This window comes from Lygodium microphyllum, chromosome 15, assembly GCF_053477565.2.
Source record: "Lygodium microphyllum isolate KBCC chromosome 15, Lygodium_microphyllum_v1.1.10, whole genome shotgun sequence".
Lineage (NCBI taxonomy): Eukaryota > Viridiplantae > Streptophyta > Polypodiopsida > Schizaeales > Lygodiaceae > Lygodium > Lygodium microphyllum.
Window position 1 is genome coordinate 26,975,838 of NC_141149.1, and position 15,811 is coordinate 26,991,648.

The following is a 15,811-nucleotide window of genomic DNA, read 5'->3' on the forward strand; positions in this document are numbered from 1 at the left end:
AATCATGCTAAAACTTGCAAAAACAAAAGTCTGCTTATGATCGAGAGTTACAAACTTGAAAGCTTAGTAAGCTTAATGAAGACTTATGGGCGAATTTCTTTAACAAAACAAAACATAAGAGGATGTGGCCTGGAGAATAAATGTGAGGAAAAGGATAAGTTGAACAATGCAAACAAAGGGGAGAGAAGGGAGAAGCTTATACATGAACAAGCAAGGCTTAAAGAAAGAAAGTAAAGAGTTATAGTCAAGGAAGACATAGAGTCTAAGAACAAACAAACAAAACAAGAGTTTTTGGAGGAGTTCATGGCCTACTGCCACAAGCAAGAACAAGACATGTATGTTGTCCACTAGAGTAAATAACTGTTGTAAAAAAACTTGGCCTACTTCTTTCTGAGTGCTCTAAGGGTCATGTACAAGAAGCCTCTTCTCAAGTATGCTTGGTAGGAGCTTGGTGCTTATCAAGAGGAGTAGAGGAGTGAATTTGGGATTGCAAATACAAAGAATATATTACTATCGTAATAATTTTCCCTCAATCTCTATAGGGTATTGAACCACTTATAAGAACCATATTAGTGTATGCTTTGGGTATATGCTTGGAGCATGTCAATGCTTTATTTTGGATGTAACTTGGGCAGTGAGAAGACTCTCTTTTACTAATGTAAATACGTAGAGAATAGGGCCAAAATCAAATATTGAAGATATCAAAGGGTTTTCCTCAATTTCTATGCATAATATTAGTGAGGGAAGCCTTGACAGTTGATGATATTTGATAGTTGTTACATGTATCTTGGGTTTTTTCATCACATATGAAGTTTATGCATTCTTTTGGTGATTCCTTAAATTAAGTCTCCTTTCTTTATTAATTTTTAATATCCATTTTCTTTGCACCTCTTTCCTTGGAATTCTTGCTATTAAGGCCTTCAACTAAATACACCTCAACAACCATCACTCCCTCTCCCACGTACTCACCCTCTCATTTTCTCCACACAAGCAAGGTGGAAGTAAGACACAGGAGGAGAGCTCTTTCAGCATTACACATCACAAGAATGAGCTTATCCATTCATTTTTCCATTTTTAATACATATACTCTATCCTCTTTTTTATCCAATACTAGGCCTCCTTTGATTAATCTATACTTGATCTTTCTCAATCTAAAAAGAACTAATCTTTCTCGCTGTTTCTCAACCTAAAAAGAATCGAAGCACATGGCTGCAACACCTAATGTTCGTTAGCGATCAACTATTCTAACTATGAAATATTTTATATTTTCCATGGGAGCTAGCTCAACTCTCTTTAAAAATGTAAGTGTTGAATAATATTCTTCAAAATTTTACAAGCGCCCAAAAATAAAAATCTTAACCCCAAAACATCACAACATGGCTTAAAAAATTCTAGTGCTTGAGTTTTCGTCTCTGGTTTCTTGACTTTTTATCCGTCTTTCCAAAGGGAGGTTAATAATAGCAATAATGCGGTACAATGGAATAGTTTTCTTCCTTCTAATCCTTCTCATTATTGTATATTCTTTCAAAGATCGATTTTCTTACATCAATTGAATAATGCATGTTAGTGGTGTACCACATGTTTAATTAAATGTTTAGTTTCATTTAGACAAGTAAATCAATATAGATGTTTCTAAACCCCTATAGAACAGCTAAACATGCATATGAGTGGGGCAATAAATGCTACATCAACTTTAACAACTTTATGTTGCTTTGATTCTAACTCATACATAGTGTACTAGATTACAATTGTAAAGTGGACAAAATGTAGATCACATCATCTTTAAGAAATTTGTATACCCTCCACAAACCAACATGGAAATGACATAAGTGAAATAACATTGCAAGATACTAGTGGACACTTTATCTCAAGTTGGCTAAGTAAATGGATAGCCTCGAAGTGAGTATGGGACCACACTTTCAACTAAGTAATTGAACAACTTCTCAAAGTGAATTTGGATGGGCCCACTTTTCCATTACCAAAGCATTAGGAAATGTCCCCATATGTGGGCCACTAAACAATGCTTCATACTTGATGCACTTCAAAACTAAGCACAATCATCATTGTTGAAGTGTAGTTTTGCTTTGATGGTAAGAAGCAAAAAGTTATGTGTAAAAAACAAATGCATTTATAGTAAATATATTGACATTTTTAATTCGTTAGCCTTCTATTTTTTGACCTGCAAAGAAAATTCATTCTTTTATAAAATACGCTACAAATCGTCTCATGGCAAATGAGAAAAGCCCTATGTTTGACAAGAACTAGAATCAAATGCACAAACCCACAAGCATAGTTGTGAGCTTTATTTAACCAACCAAGATGAGCTCCTAACTTCAAATCTATAACTTAGTTTAAGTCTTTAAAGAAAGCAAACTATGATTCTCGCATGATGATCAAGTTATTGTCAAAAGATAGAGTTTCACTAGTAAAAGGAATCTACAATTGACAACAAAAGACTTGTGATAAGACAAACAACCAAGGTTGCGTGTGAAGGAAGACAAGAGGTATGATTGAGGACTTTTTAGGGTATTCTATATAACATGCCCATGATTGCTCAAGCAATTACCATACTTTTGAGAACTAGACATATTATGAAGGTAAAAACACCTTCATTAGTCCTCAAATCGTCAAAGGAACATTAACCCCCTTCCTCAAAGATTACATCACTAAAGGGTTCAATTTTTCTCTTTTGAACATCAAAGTCAATGTTGTAAGTGTGAGCAAAGAGAAGTCACGTCTACTTTTGACCCTTGTCACATTTATAGTACTTAAGGAGGTTGAGTTACTTGATGTACAAAAGAGAGCCACCACCCATTGAAGGAAGCTCAATTACTTCATGTACAAAAAAGATAAGAATCAAATGTAGCAACTAAGGGTGAAAGGTGGCATGATGGTTTTTATCATAACTTGTATAGAGTTTGTGAATCAACGATTAGCCTCATCCAAGTTCTCCCTACTCAAAACCTTAGGCCTTTATTTTTACAAAGCAAGTACAAAGCTTCAAGACCGGCATCTCAAGTATATTCAAAAGGCTCATTTGGAAACAATCCAACTTATTAGAAAGGAGCTCTTTAAGCACATCCAATATTAAGCGAGTGCCATTACAAACCTTATACACTTGTATGATAGCTGTGGGGGGCGGGGAACCTTAGAATTATGTGTGAATCAAAGGGGACATAGGTACGTGTGGGGCATGGGGCAAGTGCAAAGATGGTGGGTGGGAGGGGATGGAAGGTGCACACAGGCAAAGGTGATGAGGTGTTGGATTGGGACGTAGGGCTAGTAAGGAGGAAGTAAGGTAGCGGATGTGCCTCGGTATTAAGAAGAATAATGAAGAGAGATATTCACATAACGGAGGGCGTTAGATAATACATGGATGAGAGAGAGAGAGAGAGAGAGAGGGATAGATATAACCTCTCACGTGTGACGAGGTAAGGAAGTAGATTTCCTCCGGGGTTTTGCTTCAGAGAGCATGGTAACCACGTCCCGCATGGAGGGGCGGTCGATGGGGGCCTTGCTGGTGCAAAGCAGGGCCACCCGCAGCACCAGCATCATCTCCTCCCGCACCCAGCTCAGCGACGCCCCCCCCATCGTCGCGTCCAGCACCGCCTCCGCCACCCCCGCCCCCCCTCCTTCCCCCTCCGTCGCCGCCCTCTGCACCCGCTCCCTCACCCACTCCACTACGTTGGCCGCCTCCCCAAACTCTGGCTCTATCGGCCTCTTCCCTGTCAGCAGCTCCAGTAACACCACCCCGAAACTGTATATGTCGCTCTTCTCATCCACCTGCATCGTGTATGCATACTCTGCATACCAACCAATCAATCAATCAGTCAGCATTACTTACCCTTCTGCTTTCATCATGATACCCAAAGCAATCCATACCATTAAGCAGGTAATGCAATTCACTTTCCAATCAAAGGCAAAAGACACAATATGCACACTCTGCAGCATTTGACAAAAGAATCAATTTAACAAATCAGCAATACTTTCTCTTCTTCGATCATAATAGCTAAAGCAATCCATACCATCTATTAGGTAATGCAGTTGCAAGTAGCTACTACCTATTCATGCGTACACCATTCACAAGAAAAGGTCGCTCGAGAACAAAACTAACTACCAAGTCATACTTCCAACACTTGTCAAAATTGTGCAATATTTAAAACTCCAAGAAGTTGAGTTCATGCAACAGGTACTGCTGGTTAGCTGCTTGATATTGATGCCAGGCGGGCCTGCCTAGGGGCCCAGAGCATCAAGCCGGTAAGAAGCCTCTTAACAAACACATCCATGAATGGGACGGACAACACGACAATCATTCAAACTTCCTTGCAAATGAAATTAAAACTTTGAACTAACACACATCATATGCACGCAGTTCCTCACCAGGAGCAATGTATCCATAGGATCCTGCAATCACTGACATGGATTCCGTATCATCCACCAGCTTGGCAACACCAAAGTCAGCCACCCTGGCCTCCATGTTTGAGTCTAGCAGGATATTATTAGACTTAACGTCCCTGTGAACAACCACAGGGAAGCAATCGTGATGCAAGTAGCACAGGCCTTGTGCTACTCCCATGGCTATCTTGTATCTAGTCATCCAATCTGCCAAGACATTGGCCTCCTTATTCCCATGTAGAAGGTCACCCAGGCTACCATTAGGCATGTATTCATACAGCAGCAATGTGGTTTCGTCACTAGAACAACATCCCAACAGTCTGACGATGTTTCGATGCCGCACGCTCCCGAGCACATCCACCTCCCCCAAAATGTGGGGCTCTTTATAGTCTATCACATCCTTCTGACTCCTCCATAACTTCTTGACAGCAACCACCTCACCACTAGGCACATCTGCCCTATAGACCGTTCCAGCTGCTCCCATACCAATTATATTGTTTGTGGTCAAGCATTGAACTATGTCATCTGCTGTAAAGCTCAATCTCTGAAAGGCTGTTAGCTTCCAGGGACCTTCTTCTCCTTCTTGCCTAAACTTGCTGCAGATATACCACCTGTACTGCTTGTAGAAGCACCTTGATGCAGCCACTAAGATGACCAGCGTCATTGCGAAAATGGCTCCAGCAACCCACACAAGTGGCTGCAGGTTTCTTTTGCCAGATGGAGGGAGACCAGCAGCACCATTGGCTGCATATGAGCAAGCACCCAACACACCGCCACAGAGACCTTTGTTGCCCACCAGCATGCTCGGATTGATTATCTTGAATAATCCACCAGATGGCACAGCTCCTGTAAGATTGTTGTATGACACATCCAGCACTTCCAAAGCTGTGGCATTCTCAAAGTTTGAAGGTATTGATCCAATCAATGAGTTATGTGAGAGATCCAATGCCGACAGCACAGGCAGGCTCGCTAGCTCAGTCGGGATGGGTCCAGATAGATCATTGTTTGCGAGGTTGAGCAGGATGAGTTTTTGACACAATCCCAATCCAGATGATATAGTTCCTTGCAGCTGATTCCCAGACAAATCAAGAGTGATAATCGGGGGACATTGGGTGATGTTGAACATGCTGCCAGAGATGAGGGCAGAAGAGGCGTAGAGCTTCTGCAAGCTATTCATGTGCCATAACGAAGGAGGGAGGGGGGTGGAGAGGGGGTTGTGGGAGACATCCACAAATTGGAGCACGGGGGCAAAGAAGAGGTCATTAGGAAGGGGGCCTGAGAGGCCATTGTTGGAGACATCGAGGTAGGTGAAGTTCAGGAGGGAACCAAAGCCCGGTGGGAGGCGGCCACTGAGCTGATTATCTTCAAGGCGGAGGCGCTGCAAGGCGAGGCAACTTGCCAGGCTACTGGGGATAGGCCCGGACAGGCTATTGGAGAAGAGCATGAGCTTGAACAGCTTACCCCCAGCACAGAGATTGGGAGGTATTGGGCCTGTGAGCTGGTTTGCAGAGGCATCAAACCATTTCAAAGGGGATATGCTCCCAAGGCGCTGTGGCAGCTGGCCGTAGAACGAATTGTTCCAAATGCGAAGTGTTTCGAGGTATGGCAGCTCAGCAATGGCGGCAGGGATGTCCCCAGTGAGCTGGTTGTACATAAGGCTGAGCATGGTGAGCTTCGGCAGGCGCGCTACAGGCTCCGGCAGGACGCCGGAAAGGTTGTTCTGGGAGAGGTCGAGAGACATGAGAGCGGAGGCATTGCCGAGCTCCGGCGGGATGCTGCCGGAGATAGAGTTTTGGTACAGGAAGAGGGTGTTGAGGCGGGACAGGCGGCCGAGCTCGGCCGGGATGTGGCCCGAGAGACTGGCGGCGGTGACATCGAGGGTCTCAAGGGTGGAGAGGTTGCCGAGCTCGGGCGGGAGGCCGCCGGAATATGTGTTCCAACCGATCTTCAGGAGGCGGACGGACGGCAGGCTGCCAAGCTGGGGCGGGATGGAGCCGTTGAGGGAGTTGCCGGAGAGGTCGAGGTACTGGACGGACGGGAAGGCGCCGTATTCGGAGGGGATGGGACCCGAGAAGTAGCTGCCGCCGAGGTCGAAGTGCTGGAGGTCTGGCAGGTGGACGAACTCCAGGGGGAGGGCGCCCGTGAAGTTGTTGCTGTAGGCGGTGAAGTGGGCCAGGGCCTTGAGACGGTAGAAGCCCGGCGGGAGGGAGGCGTTGAAGGCGTTGTAGCTGATGTCCAGGGAGCGCAGGCGGGTGAGGTTGGTGAAGGAGCTCGGGAGGGGCCCGCCCAGCCGGTTGTTGGAGATGTTGAGGCTGGCGAGGCCCCCGCCCAGCTGCTGGATGCTGTCCCGGATGGCGCCCGACAGGCTCAGACCCGACAGGTCCAGCCCCACCACCACCCCCGTCGAGTTGCACTGCACGCCCCGCCAGCCGCACCAGGGCGGTGGCCGCCCGCCCGCGGCCCCAGCCCCGCCTGCCGGCCGCGCCCAGTCCTTGAGCCCCCCCTGCGGATCCTCCAGCCCCGCTTTTATGTCCAGGAGGGCCTCCATGTCCGCCACGCGATCACTGGCGGCCGGCAGCGCCGCCGCCGTCATCAGCATCAATATCGCCGCTAGCCACGCCGCCACAGAGCCTTCCTTCACACTCATGGTCTTTCTTCGGACTTCTTCCTCACTCCGATCAATGAACTGCTGCTCCCTGGATTATTCTGACCTGCACTTGCATTATATACGCTGCCGCTACGGATGGCATCTCTCTCTCACTCTCTTCTCTCTCTCTCTCTCCTTCTCTAATAACGCCTCAACGCTCCATCGCATTCACTCCTGTGTTTACTACACTCCCTCTCGCAAAACAACTGAAACGTTGTCGAAAACCTCCCATCTCCCCTCTCTCTCTCTCTCTCTCTCTCTCTCTTTCACTACAAGCAAGGCTCCCTCACATCTCTCTTTTTCTCATATAAGTCGTCCAACGACTGACCTTAACTCTCACCTCTTCCCTCTCCTCACTTTTATAAATGCAGTCTGGCAACCACACGGTCAAAAACTGCCACTTCACATTCTTTATATCCTAACCTGAAGCCTGAAAGCTCCTGCGCTAGTGGGCATGGCCCGGTCTCTCCCCACCGGCCACCCCTTCTCTCTCTCTCTCTCTCGTGGAGTCTCAGATCTGTGCTAAGTTCTATGTTTTGAGTTTTTGAGCGACTGAGATCCTTCTATGCCCCCACCCACCGTTCGCATGATATAACGCCCCACTTCCCCTCATAAAACTCCCGGACATGAGCCCTTTTAGACTACTAGCTCCCCGAGTCCCCAGTCCCTGTCGGGTGGGAGGGTTGCAGATGGCGTGGCCAGCAGCAGATGATGGATAGCACACACACAAACACACACTCTCTCTCTCTCTCTGGCAAAAGCCGATGGTGGCCGGCGGGGGTACTTTCGCTGTGTGTCAGAGCCCGCTGCACCATACCATAATCCAACAATTGTTATTCTAATGGCCTAATCAAAACAAAACAAAACAGCACGGTTTCAGGCTTTCTTTCAGCTTTGCGGCCCACATCACCTCAGCGCACTCAGCACAGGCTTGACTCAAAGACTTCTAGTCTCTCAGAGTCTCAGAGTCTAGAGACTCTCTCTCTCTCTCATCATTGTAAGGAGTGGACCCATCTGCCAAGTGCCCTTTCTGGTAAGCATCTCTTCTATTAACCTAAGCTCTAATAATTATGTTTTTAATTAACCAATTACGAATGCAACAATGATGAGTGGACCCATCTGCCAAGTGCCCTTTCTGATAAAGCCTCTCTTCTATTAACCTAAGCTCTAATTATGTTTTTAATTGGGCTAATCACGAATGCAATACAAAATTGTTTGCTAAATTTATATATATATATATATATGCTTATAACTTAGTAAGATCTCAAGGCCTGCAAGCCCCAGGAGCAGGGGCAGGCGGCCTTTGTTCCCGTTGCTTGTAAGTCGTGGTACCGAACCTTTTTCATACAAAGTCCTGCAGCTTCAACTTCTTTTTATGATAGATGATAGATGTGGTAGTCCGGAATGGGCCGGACGGCCGAAGTCCTTTGGCCTTCCCTCCTTGGAGAGAGAGTGGGGGTCACAAAAGTCTAGGGAGACGGCGAACTCGTGCGAGAGAGGCCTGCGCGGCGCGATGATTGATAAGCAGCGAGGAGATGATGATGAAAGGCAAGAAAGAGAGAAAGAACATCATCGCCATTCGCCACAAGGATTATCTCGTCCATCAAGGCACGATTAGACGTTCAAAGTTTTTATCTTATTCTTTATCCGTTTTGCTCTCTTTTGAAATATCCCTTTCGGTTTGTTTTGAGCGGAGCAAGAAAAGAATGACGCCCTTTTTGGGGGGGTCGAGGGGGGGGGGGGGGGGAGAGAGAGAGAGAGCCGAATGTCTCTCGAGCGGGACGCTTCTGCCCTGCGGATCGAGCCCATCATCCTTTGTCAGCCGCTCGGATACCCCACATTTTCCCTGTTTTTAATAATTCGCATTGCGGATCGTTATATATTTTTATATATGGAGAAATAAATTTGCCCGCCTTTAGCCCGGGTACATTTCAAACCCTCTAGTTAACTAAGGGAGGTTGGTTACATAATACACACCTAGGGGAAACCCCCCGCCCACCCAAAAATTTGAAGGGGCGTCTTGACACATGGCAAAGTCACGTAGGCACCGAATTTTACGGACCATGGACACATTTGCACAGGCAATACTCGCAACCCAGCTTGCATTGTGCACGCCCAGCCCAATAGAGACGAAATTTTTACCATTAAAAGATCAAGCACATTTAATTGTATTCAACCCCTTGCCACCACTCTTGTGAGAGTTGATTGGCTATACCACTAAAACATGGCCCACTTTTTGTGTTAAAGTTCGGCCATTCTATAGAGTGTGTAAAGATAGTGTGCCCAGTTTTTTGTATTTGTAGCCTAGCCGGCAGACGAGGAGCTGGTGGTGTGTAACCTCTCGAACACCCCCCCAAGAAAATCTATCTTTATCTAATTTTGCAGCCTATTCACCACTCCTCGCCGTATATAAGGAAAGCTCAGCTAGATAGATGCTATGTATCCACAACTGTCCTCACATCCTTGGCCGATTATGCCCAAACCACATCACACACCATAGTGCTATCGGATCATAAACCAGTGATTTCTTCCTTCTCACAAGCGACAACTGCCTCATGTAGAGCGGGATGGTTTCACACGGACCCAGACACATTTAAATACCATCATGTTTGCAAAGGTATCGAAAACACATGGTCTAAACATTTCTCAATGAGACAAGTAGCCCCAACCCAAGCCTAGGCAACAACCATCAAAGAAAGCCAATGACTTTTTAGTAGGGCAAAACAAACATAAACAAAGGTAAGCCAAGAGCAGCAGGCAAAATTGTACCATGAAATCTCTCTCATAGAAAATAGAATAACAAAAGGGGAATCCCACCTTCAGGATTTGCTTCTTTCTAGAAGGCTGGCCCTTAGACACGAAGAGGCCTTAGAAGCTAAAAGCATACACTTCTTTTTTAGAGATTGGTGGGCGTCTAGACCACACAAATAGACCGTCTAAAGTAAACTTCAGTATCCTCAAGGCCAAGCAGGCCAAAGAGAGGCTACCCCTGCTAGAAAAACCTAATGGCACCTTTGCATCAAACCAAGCAGAAAACCTAACAATCACCTTTAACCATTTTTTCGATCTTTTTGGGAGAGTAAACAAGCCTACATTAGAGCAGACAGTTGCCAAAGCCATGATTTCTCGACATAGGAAAAAAGTTATCCCACCCGAATTAATGCCAATTCTGGACATGGACCTCTCAATGATTGAGATAGTAGACTCGATAGATTCTCTAGCTAAGGGAAAATCCCCGGGCCTTGATGGGCTTTCCAATGAATTCTTTCAAGAATTCAAAAACTTGGTGGTTGTGCCCCTTATGGAAGTATGGGCTGAAGCAGTCCGCTATGGGGCTCTCCCTATCTCTATCAACCAAGGGGTGGTTAAACTAATTCATAAGAAGGGAGCAAAGGAGCAACTAAGCAACTGGCAGCCAATAACTTGTCTTAACTCAGCATATAAGGTCTTCGCCAAGGCCTTGGCAAGGAGACTAGTTCACCACCTACAAACTTGGATACGGAAGGAGCAAAAGGGCTTCATTAAGGGCCACTACATTCTGGACGCCATCATCAGTTTGTGGGAGGGATTGGAATATGTAGAGAAACAACATCAGGACTTCGTGTTTCTCAAGATAGATTTTGACAAGGCCTATGACAGAATGGAGTGGGATTATATACTACAATCCTTAGGAGACATGGGCTTAGGCAGGAAGTATGCCAATCTTGTCTCTATTCTGCTTGGGAATGCTACCCCCCTCCTCTTTGCCATAGCGGCAGATAGATTAGGATGGCTCCTATAGCACTTTAGACTTCAAGGAAAAATTAGGGGCATTAAACTACCCAATAAAAAAGAAATGCTTCATAACCTATTTGCAAATGATACAAATGTCACACTCAACAACGATGTAGAGTCCATCCTTAACTTTTGGAACTGCCGGGATATATCCTACTTAGCCTCAGGCTCAAAAATTAATCATACCAAAATAGGAACACGTGTGCTCTCTCCAAAAACAAAGGGGGGTTTGGGACTCATAGACCTCTTCTCTCTGTCCAAGAAACTAGCTGTGAAATGGGTCATCAGATATATGCTTAACCAGGAGGAGGACTGGGCAGTCCTTTTGCTCAGTCAGGTCCAAGGTTTCAATGTAGATCAACACTCTCACTTTAAAAACCTACCAATCCATACAATTGTATTCTCACCAGACAAATATAAACCTCGCACTGCATCTCCACTGGTCAAATGGATCTAGGAAGCATGGTAGAAATATAAAAGGCTGGTAACCATCCCTAAGGCCCAAAAGTCAAGGATATGCATTGGAAGTGACTCCATCTGGCTAAGCCTTACTCTCCCCCAAATCGAACCTCATCAGTATGGGACAACCTCCAAACTTAATAGGAAGGGAATCAAAATCTGGTTGGACATATGGGACAATGACAATAGGACCATGAGAGATCTAGAGGAACTCAAAAGGCAATATAGACTGAACAATGAGGAGTTAAGGCTCATTCAAGACCGAAAAATAATATGGCAATATTTTAACCCAATGCTTATTCAATATAATGTGCAGGTTAAGATTAACGATTACGGGTGGATTGCCAAGTCCTCCCTGCTCCCTCTGCCCAATCTATCCAAGGACAACAGGAAACTGTTCACTGCCCTCAATCAAAGATGGCTTCTTAACTGGACTAACCATCAATGGGATTATCGTTTTCAACAAATTTGGTCCCCCTACCTTCCACCAAAGATCTCTCATCTACTATGGCTTATACTCCATAAGGCAGTTTGGACCCAAGTCAAAGCAGAACGCATCAAGATAGGCAATGGCCTTTGTCCACGGTGCAGGAGGGACAAAGACACCATCATGCACCTATTTATTGCATGCCCATGTAACAAGTGTTATGTCAACTGGCTACAAGAGTTCATCTCCCTTGGCCACCCATATAAACTGACATGGAAAGAAATCCTCCTGGGGGAAGCCAACGGCCTCTCCCCCTCCTTGTGGACGTTGATACATGGAATGTTTCTATGGTCCATATGGCTTGTTCACAATGAAAAAGTATTTAATGGTAAAAGATGTTGATTGGCTCCCTCAACTTAAACTGGATCTTTGTTGGCAGGTTTAAAGAAATGCCCAGAGAGTAGCGACTCATGACATACATACCTTCATCAAATGCTCGGGAACCAAATGCTTGAAAGAGGAAAAGGAAGCGAAAATCAAGAAGGAGATTGCTAAACTATTCTAGAGCATTTGAAATACGGCAACAATTAAGGATTACAACATCTGGATTCTAGCCAATGCCTTCTCTACCTTGCTTGATTGGAGTTCACCACCAATAATAACTCTAGTCACTGGGAACCCCTCTACAAGGGATAACATGATGGGTCAACTGGCTAGTAACCCTCATGACACCATTTCCAATAGCTCTCATGATAGCCCTCTCTCTTCACCACTTCTGAATCAAACTATGCAGCTCCCCTCAGTTTCTCAGCCCCATGCCCCTCCCATGTTGGATTTGGACAATGGCACACACATTGCCTTAGTCAATTGGACGAACGAACTCACCTCGTCTCATCCAAGTGGAATAGCTCCAAGTTCTTTTGGTTACCTTAGACTTTTAGACCTTAGACCTTAAGTCCTTTGGGTGGTTAATAGGGGCAGGATCCCCAATTGTACAAATCTTCCTTCTTTTAATACATTTCACATCTTTATTAAAAAAAAAACCTTGAACTTATGCTTCTAGAGGGCTTCTTGTCTAGACAGTTTAATAATCAAACTTCCATTAAATATTGAAGTTGTAAACCCTCCTTCAAGTTTGCAATTTGTTATTACTATAAACTCCTTCTGTTTCTCATGAACACGAAGATGGCAAAGTCAAAACAAGAATGGAGGAGGTTTTGAAATTTGGTTGGAGAGACAAGAGGTGTTCTTTCTAGTTTTTACTTTAGGTAGGTGGATGGCAATATTGTAATTTACTTGGAGTGAAATTGAAATACTTAGGGAAAGAGACGGTTAGCACTGGAGCTTCGATTCGCCTTTTCTTGCTTGCTAAGGCTATGTACATGTGTGTTCATTTTTATGGTCTCACATTTTCTTAAAGTGCATATTTTTTAATTTACGTTATTCTGAGAAAAATTGCATGCACTTATTTATCACGAAGGTTGGATGCAAACAAAAGCTGTCAATGAGGTTAAAGCCCCATATTTTAATTAGCGGGTTTTAAAATTTAAAAGGTATTCAAAGGTAATCTCATATTAGGTCCCATGTAATGAGATAATTAGAAAGGCGTGTAAGAGGTACACCACAAGCATGTCCATAACTTAACAAAGCCCACATGTCATAGTTCAAATCCACTTCCACATGCAAGAAAGACCACACTCTCTCTGCAATGGCACTCCCATGATAGTCTTGTGTCCCCCACCTCTCTCTCTCTCTCCCTCCATCTCTCTCAGTACCTCAACATGCATAGTTCGCCTTAGCCCCTCCACACACACACACACTCTCTCTACTTAACAACACAATATCATAACAGTTTCAAACCTACAAAATAACTTAACTGTCTCTCAAAATCTCTCTCTTTGTCTCCTTGCTCACTATTTATAGTAGTGACTCCCATGGATTACTGAAAACATAGATCTGTTAACAAATCAAAAAAACATTCATCACAACTATTCCACAACTCATCGAATGGAGAACAATGATAGCTTCTCTCCTATGTCTAGCATCTCCTTAGGTGAAGAGAACATGCACTTAGTGCCTATTGGCACGTAGTTGTCATCTAAGGCATATAGCACAAGTTTTTTATTGATAATGCTACTAAAACCTTTCCTCATATTGTTGACAGGTCTTGGGAGGGCTCTTGATTTTTGTTTGCTTAATGTCAACAAACTAGAAGAAGAAGGTAGTGATGACGATGAAGTTTTCATTTTGCAACAACTACCATCACTGTGGTGCATTGTAGGTGCCACAAATCGATGTTGTTTCCAAGAGCCTCTAGTGTATTCGTATGTGAAACCAAGATCTTCAATCAATTGTTGGAACCACAATGTCTCATATGCACATGCAAATGACAAAAGATTTCAGAAGGTTTTCTGCTTTCCCATTGACTTGTTCAAGGTTGTACCCTCTTTGATCTAGAATGACTTGTGACAAGGTCGTATTCCCCTCACACTTCACAAGGTTCATGGTAGGATTTTCTTTGTGAAGAGGAAAGTACCAATTTCTATTCTTTGCTTGCATCTAGCATGAGAGGCATAGATGTCTTAGAGCATTTTGGATGTGACCAATCAATGGTCTCCAAAATAGTTTGCAAGTTCACATCATCCTTGTGTAGAAATGTCAGCCACTTGTTGCAGTGACTTCAAATTGAGTCCAAGCTCTACGCAAAGTTAAAGGACTCAAAGTTTTGCATGCATTTCCTAATGGTTGTCGCATGATCGATGCCACACACATTTAAAGCTTGATTTGTCTCCACTAGAAAGTGGAGTGGATTGAATCAATCGATATGGCTACTATAGTATGATAATGAATGGAATCATGGACATAGACATGCATTTCCTCCATGTCAACATTGGGTGGCCTGGGTTTGCTCATGTCAATAGAGTATTACATAACTCAACATTCTTCAAACTCTACTATGGGCAAAGAAGATTGATAGGTGCTCCTTTTGAGTTTGTTGAACTTTGCATCAAAGAGTTCATTGTTAATGATGGAGGATACCCTCTTTTGCCATGGCTAATCACATATTTTCAATGGATGAGCTTACCAATGAAGATAGACACAACTTCAACTACATTTAGTCTTCAACCAAGATAATGGATGGGCATGCTTTTGGTAGACTCAAACATTTTCAGCCTTATCTAAGTGAAACTATATAAAACCTTGATCTTTATTCCTTGCCAAAAATTGTAAATGCATGTTGTATTTCACATAATGAGAACCCTCATATTTACTACATGGATTGGGATGATGAGATGTTCATGGCTTTTGAGCATAGGGAGGAAGAGATTGTAAGGAATGATCTCGTGGAGTATGCAAATCTTATAAGGGAGAGCAATGATTTTTAGGATTCTTAGTTTCTACCTCCATTCTCTTTCATTGCAAGGTGTAGCCCCTTTCATCATAACTTTCAATCAAGTTTGTTTTGTTTGAAATATAACTTGGCTTACATACTGTACTTTTCCCATATCATTTTTCTATTACCAAAATTCACATCTAATTTTGATGGTGTATGTATTTATTTCTGTATTTGAAAACAACAAACAAATAATTGAGTTCTCAATACATGACATTGCATTGCAGTTCATTATTACCATCACAACAATTGTACCTCCTACAATATACATGTTTTTTCCAACGTATGTTGACTTCAACATCTACGCTCCTGAGTTTGCACCAAAGCAGGGTGTTGATCCCATACATGAGAACCAATGCTCATTAACCAAATCGACATATCGATGTTCAAAAGCACATGATACAAATGTTCATTAAAAATTACCATATGTTTTCAAAGAGTGCCACCACATTGAACCTAGTGTTTTTCCTTCTGTGATTCCATTTGGAACTCAAAATTCTTTGTTTATAATATTATAGCTATGCTTATTTAACATACACTTTATTGTGCATGTTCTTCAGAAGTTGCTACTTGATTCATTACTATGTTCTTGTCCTCTTGAAAGAGCTAGTCTTTTTCACAAGTTGATGAGTAAGAGCAAACATCTCAAAACCGAATTGAGACATTGCAAACCTCTAAACCCCCATCCTATTTCCATTTTTACTAGAAAAAACCC

At 43.6% G+C, this 15,811-nt stretch overlaps 1 protein-coding gene across 1 annotated transcript; it reads right to left on the reverse strand.

Moving 5' to 3' along the window:
• Positions 1–3,053: 3,053 nt before the first annotated feature.
• Positions 3,054–7,609, reverse strand: LOC148024372 (uncharacterized). The gene is made up of 2 exons (XM_087694002.1): positions 4,381–7,609; positions 3,054–3,803 (listed from the first exon to the last, which is right to left on the reverse strand). Exons 1-2 carry the CDS (start codon positions 7,040–7,042, stop codon positions 3,418–3,420), a joined length of 3,048 nt encoding a protein of 1,015 aa, XP_087550128.1. The 5' UTR covers positions 7,043–7,609; the 3' UTR covers positions 3,054–3,417.
• Between the last annotated feature and the right edge of the window lie 8,202 nt (positions 7,610–15,811).